Genomic DNA, 15,015 nt, shown 5'->3' on the forward strand with positions numbered 1-15,015 from the left:
CTTGCAATCCCAAACTATAGACAGAGCCTCTCAACTGTAATATACGATTACCATCAGAGGAAAACAGTACTCTCCCTAAATAATCAATTTACTATATGCTATATACTATCTTAGAAGTAAACACAAAATGTTCTGTGAGTACAAAAGATAAAAACAGGAAATAAGCATTTTCTTAGTTGGGGTGACTCAAAAAAACCATCCAACACGAGTTAACATTTGACCCAAAATCCTAAACGAAGAAGTAAGAATTAGCCAGGCACTTGGGAGAGGTGGGGAGGGATGCGGGAAGAAATCCCAAACAGAAGAAATCACATGTTGCAAAGACAGAGGTATGCAAATGCACATTGTGTTTGAGAAGCTGCCATTTAGTCAATATGGAACCGATAAATGAAGCGAGGTGTGTGATTTAAATAATGCTAATTTAATAGGGTTGTTCTGAGGATGAAATTGGATCAGTCATCTCAAACTCTGAGTAGTAAGTTAGGAAAACGATAAGCCTGAAAAACTGGCAGGGAATGGAAATCAAAGGGGCTATTTTTTATGTTTGGGATTCCAAAGGCAAAGGGCATCTGGGGAAGAATTGTAGAAGGGGAGGGACAGGATCAGAATTACACTCAGAGAGTTCACCGGTGGCCAACTGGGGATGGATGGGGAAGAATGGAGGTTGCCAGACCTGTTGGAAGACTGTGGCAGTCACCATACTCTGTAGCTTTAAGATACGGTACCTCTGGAATACAGAGGCCCTGGTGGCCATGGGATTCTCAGAACCATTCTACAACGCTGGCTCTCAAAGATCACCGGCTTCTCTCTGGTCTGCATTCCACTGGGCATCATTCACTCTTGTGCTTCTCTTCTCAACATCTCTTTGCACACAACAAAGGGGTTTTATTTAACAGAAGAGACTCTCATACCTCTGTCCTTTCAGTTTAAGCTGAGCTAGAGTACACGAAGACTAACAGCGTTAAATCACTGGCATGGCTCATTAGCCTGCTTCTGGAGAAATCAGGCAACCAAGGCCAAGAAGGAGGTTTTAACTTGGTGCTTTTTGAACCACAGAAATCATATTTGAATTGTCACAGAGCCAAGGGCTTGCCAAATAAGGTCAGAATTCACACACCCAGCTGAAAAGAATCAGGATTTGAGAGGCGACTGGGTGTAGCCTGCAAAAACAACACATCCATCTTATCGGAGTGAGAAGAGAGCAAAACCCAGTGTGGAAAGTCTACCTCAAAGCGTTCATAATTAGGGATCGATCAGCCAGAAAGGAGAAGCGTGAGATCAGAGATCTAAGGGAACATTAAGTACTTTCACTAAGAAGACTCTAAAGACGAGTTGAGGGAAAATCATGAAAAACATATTCCCACCTTCTTTTTTTTTTTTGCGGTACGCGGGCCTCTCACTGTTGTGGTCTCTCCCGTTGCGGAGCACAGGCTCCAGACGTGCAGGCTCAGCGGCCGTGGCTCACGGGCCCAGCCGCTCCGCAGCATGGGGGATCTTCCCGGACCAGGGCACGAACCCGCATCCCCTGCATCGGCAGGCGGACTCCCAACCACTGCGCCACCAGGGAAGCCCCCCACCTTCATTTTTAAGGAGGATAGAGTACATTACATTACACAGAGTGCACACAGCCTGCCTCATTTCCTACGCAGACGGGTCCTGAATACCATGCCTCCCCACCCCAAGGGCTGATCTCATGATGACTCAACTACACACGTGGTTACATTTTACTTTTCAAGTCACCAACATTTTACATACATTCTTGCTTTCTTTTAAACCGTGCTGGCAGAATAACATACGGATTAGGAACGTGAGATCTGGAATTAAGACAGAACTGGGATTTGAATCCCTGCTCTGCCAACTACTGGCTATGTGTCCTTCAGCAAATAACTTAAGAATTTCTACATCAGCAAGATAAGGCTAATAATATGGCTGTACTAGAGTTGTTTTGAGGATGAAAACAGATTGTTTATCTTAACCTTTTTTTTTTTTTTTTTTGAGTACAGGTAGGAAAAGATGTTGAGTACTTACCTAAGAGTAGGTGTGTCTATATCTTTTGTATAACCGATTTGCTTTGTTAATGTTAATAAATTATATACATTGCAAAATGCAACAACAAATTGTAAAAAAAAAAGATGAGTAAAACATAAATAGAAACAGAAGTTATAACATTTTCTTGCTTACCCCAATGGTTCATTTTGTGTACCCCACGTTAGAGGCCCCTGGAACTAACTAATCAAGTTAAGGAGCAGAGGACTTGAAGCTTAGTAGAGGCTCAAAAACTGGCAGGTCTTCTTAGTAGATAAGCTGACAGACTGCAAATGTTCTTAAGCAAACAGTAAAACAGGAAACTACTGGAATTTGAAACCACAAAATCACCAGTACATCATGTAAATTTTCATCTAGTACGTTTCAGTTTTTAGTACAAATGAAAGTGATATTGGCAGCTACTAAGAATAGAAACGGGTGGTTTTATCTGAAAAAGTATTCAGTTCGAATACAGAAATGACTGTGAATTTGGCAGTCATAAATATTCAGGAAAAGTTCTGTTTTTCATTAACTTTTCTATTTCTCTAGGAATCCTCTACACCACTCCCCACCATATGTTGGGAAGGGTGCTGGACTGCTGTTAGTTACCCCCGAGTGTAGTGGTCAATCTGTATTATGCCACATCAAGGCAGTCTTCTAAAAAAATCCCAGAAATGTCAACCATATTTTGGGAAGGAACCAAGGAGATAATATAAAAAAAAAGACCACTAACTACCTCACTGTCCTATCTCGGTGCCTATCGCGGAGCCCAGGGTGCTAAGCCCTGTCTGCAATGACATTTTCCAGTGTTTAAGTTTACTGCCTATCTCCCTGCACTGAAATGAAGACAGGGATTTTTCCATCCTTTCCCCCTCCTGTGCCCCCAGAGTCCACAACAGAGCCTGACAAGTGCTGAGGCATTTGTTGTTGAATCTTTGCGACCAAGTGTGTCCCACATTCATCTGTTAAATAAGTAGGAAGACAGGTTTTTAAAAAAATGACTGAGTCTAAATTTCTAACGAATGCATCCTTTAAAATCCTTCGCTACCTTTTCTAACACATCCCTAAAGTATCCTTAGTGACAATGCATTTGAAACCAACATCCTCAAATGTGCAGAAAGCATGAACTATGTGGGTAACAGAAGGCAGGCTTTCGTTAAGCAAGCTCTTACTAAGTAAATTTAGCCTTTGAATTAATTAGTTAATTGACTCATTCATTTATTCATAAAATACTTATTCAGTGATTAATACAGGCCAGACAGGCAGTTCTTGGAGACACAGAGATGAGTTCGATAAAAACGATCCCTGCTCTCATGAAGCTTCAGTCTAGTGGAAGATATATATTAACTATGAATTATAAAAATTTGTGCATATAAGACACAACACAGCTATCTGATTCAAAGGGGTGCTAAATGCTGCCAAAATTGTAGCTTTTTGATTACTCTTAAGCTCAAAAATGATCCTCTCTGACCCATAATTAATCTAAAAAATATTAACAGATAAAAGTATGGGGTAAGTTTTGATTTTTCAAAAAGCATATTTTGTAATTTATGCCTCATAATAAGAGAAGAAGACAAGAACAATTTTATCACCAGGGAAATACTAGACAAGTATTATATCTCACTGTTTTCTGTAATGCTCAAGATAAATAATTTGCTTTCTCAAACATCAGAAGTGATTAGAAGGTAATTTATGCAATTGCATTTCCCTATTGAAGCAAATAAATATAAAAATTTTTCAAAAACTCTATTTACCATGAAGGAATATCTTCATATTTCGACCAATGGTTTAATTATAAAATATTCCCCAATAAGTAAGATCAAAGCCCTCTGTACCACTAATTTTCAAAGGAATCCAGCAGCATACTATAAGTATGAGGCAAATAAATTTGTGTCTTAGAAATAAATATAAAGTAGCAGATCAAAGAGGAAGGTGAGAAATTACAGAGAAACCACTGCTAATGAAGTATAAGACTTGATAATTATTCTGTTATTTATTTGCAATTCTTTCCCGACCAAATAACAAATAAATTCTTAATTTAAAAAATAATCTAGGGCTTCCCTGGTGGCGCAGTGGTTGAGAGTCCGCCTGCCGATGCAGGGGACACGGGTTCGTGCCCCAGTCCGTGAAGATCCCACATGCCGTGGAGCGGCTGGGCCCGTGAGCCACGGCCGCTGAGCCTGCGCGTCCGGAGCCTGTGCTCCGCAACGGGAGAGGCCACAACAGTGAGAGGCCCGCGTACTGCAAAAAAAAAAAAAAATCTAATACTTAAAAACATAGACCAATACTATAAGTGGTTTCATAATCTAAATTACAAGTCCAAATACATTGTCTTTCAAAAGAAATAGGCTAAAGAAGGTAAAAGAGGTCAAGTGTGCTGTCTGAAAGAATGAGACAATTGTAAATTCTTTCAAGTGGTGATGAACAGAGACGAAAAGGTGTTTTCTGTCCACAAAACCCAAGTGATGCTACAATTCTCCTCAAACTGGGTAAAGACACCTCAATATCTGATGTGATTCTCATAATCCCTTTGGCATTTTAACTATGTGAGCCTTCTTGCTCCTGAATGTCTTGGGTTTCCTAGTAATAAATGTCACCTTCCTGACCTTTATTTAGTAAAAGAAAAAAGATATTTCAGGAACATCCTGAAACAACTCATAGCATCAGAGAAATGATTTCTTTTTAATCCTGAAAAGTCTACCATCTGAATGCAAGTGTTGGAGACCAAACTGTACAACTGTGTAGCAGAGATGTTGATGATATTTTATAGATGGATGTAAAAGTCCTAAATCCTCTAAAAATGACTGTTACTAGGGAAAACCCTATCCAGAGAACTTTTTCAAACCTTTCACATCCTCTCTCCCTTACTGTGCCCTGAAGGTGAAGGGGGGCATTCTAGTGCTCAGATGAGCTGGGTAGAAAAGTAACAAAGCATTGCACCAGGGGACACATGGCATTATCTTCTTGGATGTTCTTGGCTTATTTTGATACATGTTTTTGGAATTATGCTAGGAGTTATAGCCCCCAAGGGAATAAGGCTTTTAACTAAATTTTGAAAACTGAATTACTTGTTTGAACAAACACTGGAGGGATAAGACAGCAGGGTTTAAAAGTACAACCTTAACCATATTATAACATTTCCACTTATTTTGTAACTTATTAAAAATACATTCTTGATTTCAGGAAAAGCTCTACAAATCTTCCACATTTTAAATGCCTTTAATGTAATGCTACCATTAATGTGTCAATGGCATTTTGCATCATTAATTCAAATATGGCCAGAAACGTCTTGTGTATGACCACAAGGATGTTCTGATCTTTTGTTGAAAAGCGAGGGAAAATATCTATAGAAATTTTGAGAAGCACATTTCCTAAAAATTTCACACACATACGGAATATTATCTGGTTTCCAAACTGTGCTCCGTGGAGCCCCAGAGTCCTGAAAAGCCACTCGTGGACCATGATGAGGGCAAGGGTCTGAAGGGAGAGACAGTTAGGGGCTTCTCCCCACCTCTCCACTTGTTAACCCGAGAAGCTCTGCTTCTGTATATTACATATACACTGAAAATATATAAATATATTCAGGCAATATTTAGTTTGGAAAATGGGTCCTGCTCTTAGAAAAAAAGAGAGATTTGAAAACCACTCTCACAGTTTAAAAGTCATTATCTTACAAGTCCAATATTATGGTCTATATAAAAAACAGATCCCAAGCATATGAAAAATAGATTACAATAAATGAGTCTCATTTAAAGTAGCCAAGGAAGAAGCCAAAACGGATGAGCCTAGGACTATGACAGCTAAATTTAAGTTAGAGTGACACACCAGCAGAACCTGCGCTGACACACTGAAACCTGCCTCACTACGATGTGTGGTAACAGTCCCCCACAACTCCTCCTGAATACCAATCCCAGCTGATTTTAACAAAGAATGGAAGCTCAGACCAAGAGAGACCCGCTCTCACCCCACAGTCCCCAAACGATCAGGGGGGAGAATCATTTTTCAGAAAAGCAGCTTTTAGTTGCAGGGACCCCTCTGTGTCATTGTGCCTATTCTTTTTCTTTTAAGAAGACCTCTGCTCTCCTTTAACTGGTAAAATAATCTTTTGAGGCTCATTTCAAAAGTTACCACCTCTCTGAAAGCTTGCTATGGCCCAAGTTTGTGGGTCACTCCTCTGGCTTTCCTGGAGGAACTGGTTCAGACCATGACACTCAGAGGGCCACACTGAGTGTTCCTTAATTGGTTGTGCATCCCTGATACCTAGCAACCATTAACCGCTTAATGAAAGTTACCTAAGTTAATTACTGAAAGAAACGATGGTTTCAGGGGATTTAGAAAATCAGTCCTTATATGGAACAAGCTGGCTGACCATGGGAACCCATCTCTTCACCTTTCTGATTTTTCAATAACAGAAAGCATGGCTTATCATGAAGTAAAGAGAGATTAGCTATAAATTCCCTTTTTCATTTATTTTAGGTAAGAGACAGTCATAAGGGAGGCTTCTGTATCTGTAAACTAAAAATATATAAATACATGTAATGGAGTTCCCCAGGCAACTTAAATTTCAATGTGACTCGCGATCGCCATCTGCTGGAAGAAAGGTTGAACATCTGTTTTAGTTAAAAGAGCGAAGTCAAAATTTAATGACATATTAAACACACACACACACACACACACACACACACACACACACAACTGTTAAACCTATAAAATCGAATCTATAAACTCTAGGACATTCACAGTAAAAATGTTAGGCACATTAAACATTGAACTCCAGAATCTGCTACAGTGCACTTCAAGTTGAAACAAAATTTAATGGTTAGAATCCACTTAAAATATTTTTATTCAGTTATTATATATTAATTCTACCATTGCCACAGAGGAAAAGGCTACATTATATTCAGGCTGTGTAGGAAAGGAGACAGGAGAAAAAGAATCATTTCCAAACAGTTTTTTTTTTTTTTTAACTTCTCAAAAGAGCAAGAAAAGCCAAAGATTAAGAATCAATACCATTAGTACTTTAAGACAATATGGGACTTTGGTTGGAGATATTGAAAGAGATTATAGTCATGGTCTCATAAATAAAAAATTACTTTATTTCACTAATATTCCAAAGACATAACCATATATAAGGATATTAGAAAAAAAAGGGAGAGAGAAATTCAATAAATTAATAACAAGTCTCCTGCTGTGTGTGCACATCTAAAATTGGTGGCGGTGGTGGGATTTATCGAGTTGGAGGGTTCCATACATGCTATCACAAGTCTTCTGAGAAATAAGGAGGATACAAAATAGGTTCAAATATAAGGGAGAGATGAGACACAAACTAGCTTCTAAAGTGATCTCAATCCACTGAGAAGACAGGGGAACAGTAGAGTCACAAGTGGCAACTGCATACCAGAGAAAACCACCTCCAGCTGTACCATGCCACTGCCGGTATTACACAGAGTGGGCGGCATGCGGGGACAGGAAGGAGGGAAGGGTCCAGGGAGACAGGCATGGTGCTGGCTACCATCCAAGACAGGAAGTACATTGAGAGAGACGAAGAAAAAACATGTCAGTCGTCACTCATCTGAAGGCAAGATCAACTTGAAGCAAGCTTGAGTCTATGCCTTATAAACATGAGTATAGTTGAAGGAATTATGTAATGAGGAAGTCAGAATGAAGATACTCGAGTGGCTAAGAGTATGAACTCTGGAGCCAGAGTGAGAATTCTGGTTCACCCTCTATGAGCCGAGTAATCTGTAAAATTACTTAACCTCTCTGGTACCCTGATTTCTTCATCTGCACAGCAGGGATAATTAACACTACCTACCTCAAAGGGATGCTATGAAGATTAAATAATTTAATACAGGGGTCCCCAACCCCCGGGCCATGGACCACTATAGGTCCGTGGCCTGTTAGGAACCTGGCCCACAGCAAGAGGTGAGCAGCGGGAGAGCGAGCGAAGCTTCATCTGTTTACAGCCGCTCCCCATCAATCGCGTTACCGCCTGAGCTCCGCCTCCTGGCAGCATTATGGTGAGTCGTATAATTATTTCATTATATATCACAATGTAATAATAATAGAAATAAAGTGTACAATAAATGTAATGTGCTTGAATCATCCCGCAACCATCCTCCCTCCCTGGTCTGTAGAAAAATTGCCTTCCATGAAACTGGTCCCCGGTGCCAAAAAGGTTGGGGACCGCTGGGTTAATAGATTCAAGTGCTACAAACAGCACGTGGCACACGGTAAGCACAACATAAAAATGTCTGCTAGTTTTAATTTAGGAAGCGAGATTTCTTGCTATTTATGCAGCATCAATCATAGTGTATCCATCACTTTTTTGGCTGAATAGCCTTGGTTTCTTTGTTGGTAAAATGAGGATATTTACAGTTGTGGCAGAAATGATGGATGTATCTAAGTGAACAATGACAGGCCAGGTATAAGCACTGGGTTGTTCACTTACACATTCTATATGATTGGCTATGGAGTCACACAAGCTGTATATTTATTATATTACTTTGTATTACACATTATATGCCTTCATTAACTATATACACACATGCATGTGTGTGCAGTTTGTGTGCATGTCTGCGTGTGAGCAGGAGGCATGCACACCTTCAGCAATGCTGATGCAATGGAAGATTTTGGCAAAGGTACTGCTAGATGACACTAAATTTGATCCAAAATTGTGAAAAGAGCCCAGATCTATATAAAGCAATTCCAGAGACTTTTCAGCAAAAACTTTAAGAGCTGTCAGTGCTTAGACCGGAGGAGATTCAACAGTTTAGTGGTGTGTCAAGATATTTTGATTTTAATTTTATTGGCCCCTTGAATTAAGACAAGTTTTCTGGAAACCAAACTTTCCTTACGGGCAAAACAGTCTTCCACGTACCTTTTCAATTAACTCGTAGCTCTCTTCCAGTTTGAGCAGCCTGTTCTGCACGGACGTGGACGCCCGGTGATAGACCGTTCGCCACTCCTGAAAGTCGCTCTCTGAAATCTCAGCCACGGCAAAACACAAAGTTCTCAACCCTGAAAAAAGGGAGCATACACCCCCAACCACAACATCAAATAAGATTTTGTTCAGAAGTCTGACACTTCCTTATTTTTTTTCCCCCATAGCACAGTGATATTTATCTGGTGCTCAGGAAATTTATAGTTAGGTAGAATGATGCTGCAGCCACTCTGCAAAGCAGTTTGGTACTTTCTAGAAATGTTAAACATAAATATATGACCCAGCAATTTCACTCCCAGCTATCTACCTAAGAGAAATGAAATCATACATCCACACAAGGACTTGTAGGTAAATGTTCATTAGCAGCACCATTCACACCAGCCCCCAAAAGGAAACAGTCCAAATGTCCATCAACTGGTGAACAGATAAACAAAAACTGGTGTATCCATACAACAGAATACTCTTGAACAATGAAAAGGAATGGAGTAGTGATGCACACTGCAGCATAGATGACCTCCAAAACCATTATGTTAAGTGGAAGAAGCCAGACACAGAAGATCACATGCTGTAGAATTTCATTAAAAGTCCAGAAAAGGTAAATTTATAGTGACAAATAGTAGGTTAATTTTCCTGGGGGGTTGGAGTGTGGGTAAGGGGTGTCTGCAAACAGCATGAAGTTTCATTTTGGGGTGAAAGAAGTGGTTTAAATTTGGATTGACACTTCCATTTTTATTTAACGAAGTCTCATTTCGAAAACACTGACTCAGTTCAAACAATATGTTGAAATCTGATTCAAGTTCAGTGGAACCTTAGTGTCCAATTCCCCAGCTCTTTCAATCCACCCTCCATGCCTCGAGTAACTTGTCTAAAATCTGAATGAATCTCATCAGGTTATTCCTTTGCTTGAAGTCTTTTAATCGTTCCCCAGGATGAAGTCCAAACCTCAGAGTCTGGCTCAGTCACCACATATCAATTGCCTTCCACCTCATTCTCTGCCATTCACTTCCCATGGTAGGGTCTTTGCACAAACTGGTCATTTTTTTCTCCATTCCACCCTTTCTCAATCCCCCTCTGCTGCCTGCCTTGCATCTACTTTAAGACTCAGTTCTTAAAACCATCTCTTTGAAGCATCCTCCTCTCACCCAGACCCCAAAGGCAGAAATCCCCAACACTCCTGTGGTATGAATGACAATGTTTCATATTATTTTCCTTGTGATCTCCTACATTAGCTTGAAGCTCCTGAAGGGCAGGGTCCCGGAGTTCTTCATACCTGTAACTCCAGTGCTGAACACAGTGGCTTCACAGACGCTTATGAAGTAAGGAAGAGAGGGACCCCAATGGGGTCTACTGGGAGAGCCACCTTCCTCTAACTGGGATATATGGTTGTATTTACTATTGCTCTTTTACCACTGTGAATCTGTAGTATAAAGAGTCTAAAAAACTGAGGGACAGTGACTCTCTCCCATTGCGGAGCACAGGCTCCAGATGCGCAGGCTCAGCGGCCATGGCTCACGGGCCCAGCCACTCCGCGGCATGTGGGATCTTCCCGGACCGGGGCACGAACCTGTGTCGCCTGCATCGGCAGGCGGACTCTCAACCACTGCGCCACCAGGGAAGCCCCCCAGCTGATGTTTGAAGTGACCTGTTTCTAGTGTTCAATGCCTATCAATTTTATAACTCACTTGGAGGCTACCCTCAGCCAGAAAAAAGTTGATGAGCTGGAACAAGGAAGAGGCAGAAGCATTTACCAGCCATGATAAATGCAGTTAACTAGGTTCCCAAGAAGACAATGTCCTCGCTCAAGGTCATTTAGCTCTCAGATAATTAGGTGCTAGTGATCTCAAGTCAAATGAAATATGGCTGGGACCATGTCAGAAAAAGAAGCAAAGAAGAGGGGCTTCCCTGGTGGCACAGTGGTTAAGAATCTGACTGCCATCAAAAAGAGTCATGTACCACAATGTTCACTGCAGCTCTATTTACAATAGCCAGGACATGGAAGCAAACTAAGTGTCCATCGACAGATGAATGGATAAAGAAGATGGGGCATATATATACAATGGAATATTACTCACCCATAAAAAGAAATGAAATTGAGTTATTTGTAGTGAGGTGGATGGACCTAGACTCTGTCATACAGAGTGAAGTAAGTCAGAAAGAGAAAAACAAATACCGTATGCTAGCACATATATATGGAATCTAAAAAAAAAAATTGTTCTGAAGAACCTAGGGGCAGGACAGGAATAAAGACGCAGACAAAGAAAATGGACTTGAGGACACAGGGAGGGGGAAGGGTAAGCTTGGACGAAGTGACAGAGTGGCATGGACATATATACACTACCAAATGTAAAATAGATAGCTAGTGGGAAGCAGCTGCATAGCACAGGGAGATCAGCTCGGTGCTTTGTGACCACCTAGAGGGGTGGGATAGGGAGGGTGGGAGGGAGATGCAAGAGGGAGGAGATATGGGGATATATGTATATGTATAGCTGATTCACTTTGTTATAAAACAGAAACTAACACACCATTGTAAAGCAGTTATACTCCAATAAAAGATGTTAAAAAAAAAAAATCCACCTGCCAATGCAGGGGACACGGGTTCGAGCCCTGGTCTGGGAGGATCCCACATGCCGTGGAGTAGCTGGGCCCATGTGCCACAACTATTGAGCTTGTGCTCTAGAGCCCGTGTGCCACAACTACTGAAGCCCGCATGCCTAGAGCCCGTGCTTGGCAACAAGAGAACCCACCACAATGAGAAGCCTGCTCACCGCAGTGAAGGGTGGCCCCCGCTCACCACAACTAGAGAGGGCCACGCATAGCAGTGAAGACCCAACACAGCCAAAAAAAAAAAAAAAAGCAGCGAAGAAGATAGGACATAAAGTGGCCAGAGGACACCATCTTCCAAGAAAGGAGTAGGGTTGTCCAATACCAGATCATTTCGAGTAGAACTTAAATCTTTGGGCCATATTAGGACATGTTTTTCTCTTCCGGAAGCCTGGCTGGAAACTTACTCTGGGGTAGCCATGGTGCACAAGTGCTGCTCACCTAGGGCCAGACAGAAAGGGGTGGAGGTGGAGGTCAAGCCAACTGGAATGTGTCTAGGAGCTGGACTATCTTTAACACCACAACCAGAGAGGAGAAAGATGCTCCCCTAACCCTCCTCAAAAAAGGAACCTGTGCTGTGTGCTGGGTAGGTTGTACCTGCCAAGCCCCTCTGAAGTTGCGCCTCATGGAATCTGAACTACAGACGTGTGGGTCTTCATGCTCTTCCATTTTTGGAGGAGAAATGGGAGAAGGTTCGTCATGTTCCTGCTTTTCAAAGCTTAGTGCTTTTAAAAACATTCCTATCTTTCTGTAGCTTGGATTAAGAGGAAAAGGATTGGATCAGAGGTCAGGCTCAGTGCCACTGGCAACAGTTCCAGCAGATGCAGACAAAAGTGAAAACTTGGATGGGAGATTCAGATACGGCGCTGGCCACTTTTGTTAAGTTTAGAGATAAGATTCTATAAATTCCTGTAGGAACTGACCCTAATGTGTACCAACTCTCACTTCCTTTCATCTCATCTAGATCATCTCCCTAGACTACATTTCAGTAGAACAGAGACAGAACTAAGCATGTTTGCCATGGATTCTCAGGTCTCACACAGAGCCTGGCAGGTGGTAGGAGCTTAATAAAAAGTTCTGAGTTGACATTAAGTTGAATAACTATTTTAAGAGTTACAGAGATTTATTTATTTCTTCTCCTCTTTCTTAGATTAGAATACCCAGTTCTTCGACTCTTGTTTCTTTCCTTCTGCATTGCTTGAGCTATAAAGCATTTAAACTGTAAACAGAGAGAGGTCTGGTCATTGGCTTTGGGGTATCACATGACCAGTGACCCACACTCTCTAGCTGCCCAGGGCTGCCATGTTGGGAGTGTCTCCTTGCTTCCTTCTCTGCCCAGGTCCAAGGCTGTGGGTGACGCAGGCCAGACCAGGGAGCAGCCTGGCATCTCCTGAGTGGTGACCCAGTAGCCCGCTTCCATCTTTTCCTCAGAACCTGCTCCTCTTTCTTGCCAGCGAGGCAGGGCCCAACTTCCTCTACAGTAACTTAGTTTCTGTGCACTTTTTTTTTTTTTTTGCGGTACGCGGGCCTCTCACTGTTGTGGCCTCTCTCGTTGCGGAGCACAGGTTCCAGACGTGCAGGCTCAGCGGCCATGGCTCATGGGCTCAGCCGCTCCGCAGCATGTGGGATCTTCCCAGACCGGGGCACGAACCCGTGTCCCTGCATCGGCAGGCGGACTCTCAACCACTGTGCCACCAGGGAAGCCCTCTGCGCACTTTTAACTGATCTCAGAGGTGCCTGTGAGGTGTAGAGTAGGAAGGGACAGAGCTGCTGAGGGAGTAGGGCTGAGAAGTCCCTCACATCCTCCAGCATGGCCTTTGAGCCAGGCCTTAGGGACCATGCCTGTCACTTGTGGGTGCCCTTTGTTACCATTTGTGTGTTTGAAGAAAGTCTGAAATGCTGGAAAAAAAAACACCTGTAAACAGTATTTATTCTAAAAAGCAAACAGATTAATAGGCCCTACATCCCCTAAAACGTGGGGGCAAAGTCTCTCAGAATTTTAATAAATACAGGAGAGCAAAATAAAATAAATGGGTGGGAACAGCATAGAGTATAATCTAAATTATCAACATTTATTTTCATCTTACTTTAGGAATCTCTAAGTAAAATAATAAGAATGATACTGTAATATATTGGTAGTACATGATTTCATTTTATTTTAATCATGCTTTATTGCCATATTACACTCACCTTCTGTAGCAAACTGCTCTAAATGTTTTAGGGTAATTTCTTTGTATTTTGAAGTCTCTGCTAGTCGGTCATAAATTACAGTGTCCTGGAAAACGAACAGAAGGTATACACACTTAAACTAAGAATTCTGAGTTTAATAAAGTTGATGTTGGCAACATTATTAGCAGCAAATGAGTATTAAAAAAATCACTTTTAGCATTAGTGTTGAAGTACAAAATATTTTTCCCTAATAACACTGTTTCCCTTATGACACTAAGAAATAAGGTTCTGGTCCTATATTTTCATCTTTCTCCTTTCTGAATAAATCCATAATTACTGCAATGTTCAAAACCTCATATTCTATCAATACTTCGCCTACCTGTGATGTGCTGCAGTATCTCCCCCAACCCCTGAAGATTTTGCAGAACAATGCAGTGTTCACAGGTGCTATAAGGAAGAATGGTCCAGGACTCAAAGAGTTTGGAAAATGCTGGAGTAAACAAAGCGAAAGAGCTTGCCCTGCTGCAATACTTCTTAGAGCCTTTAAAACGCTAATGCGCATGGTGGTTCCAAGGGGGCGGTATGGTATATGCCCCAAACTTACTACTGAACCTCTTAGAGGTTAGGGCATCTTCATGGGATTGGTGCTCACAAAAGAACAAACTCTCAGAAACACAGGTCTAAATTCACGGAGTGGGCTGGTGGGTAGAGCAGGGAGGATCTTGGACAAGCCTAGCATTGCCTTACAGATGAATATTTCTCATTGTGTTACTTTAGCTTTAAGGCTCAATTTATTTAGTCTGTAAAATTAAATTACCGGATTATCTTTAAAGTACCTTTCAGCTTTAACTTTAAGCATCAGTACGCTTCTCTAATTCTTGTCCCTTTATAAATTGCCTATTGTTCCTTTAGTTGTTCTTCAGCTTGGGTTTAATGTTTTAGGAATTTTAGTATTTGGCCTTCATGGTTTTATTAGACCAGGAAAAAATAAATCATTTACCTGCAATTACTTTCTCAGTGGCATTACTCATTTTGGGGTCTCCAGTCTCAGGGCTGAGATTTGGAAGCAGACTAATGGAGTATGATTTAGAACCCTTGAGAGAAACAGAACTTAGTGACCTCAGAACAGATGGAATATTCCAGGCTCCGATTATGAATTTCTCTTCATTTTTCAGTGGTGGAATAGGAAGAGGGGCAAAGCAAAAGGAAATGATAATTTCCCCTCATGGCTCCTTTCTGAGAACGAAAGGTATAACTTACAAACTAGTTTTTTGAGA

General features: G+C 41.4%; 1 protein-coding gene across 6 annotated transcripts in view; it reads right to left on the bottom strand.

The window, feature by feature from the left end:
• The window catches only part of ATP8A1 (ATPase phospholipid transporting 8A1), a 235,562-nt gene that overhangs the window by 103,444 nt on the left and 117,103 nt on the right, over positions 1-15,015 (bottom strand). For all 6 annotated transcript variants that reach the window (XM_067735836.1, XM_067735834.1, XM_067735838.1 and 3 more), the window contains 2 exons: positions 13,760-13,844; positions 8,906-9,045 (listed from right to left, as the gene is read on the bottom strand). In XM_067735836.1, the coding sequence (XP_067591937.1) occupies positions 8,906-9,045; positions 13,760-13,844 (225 nt within the window). The remainder of the gene's footprint in view (positions 1-8,905; positions 9,046-13,759; positions 13,845-15,015) is intronic.

Source organism: Pseudorca crassidens, chromosome 4 (genome assembly GCF_039906515.1).
Source record: "Pseudorca crassidens isolate mPseCra1 chromosome 4, mPseCra1.hap1, whole genome shotgun sequence".
NCBI classification, from domain to species: Eukaryota; Metazoa; Chordata; class Mammalia; order Artiodactyla; family Delphinidae; genus Pseudorca; species Pseudorca crassidens.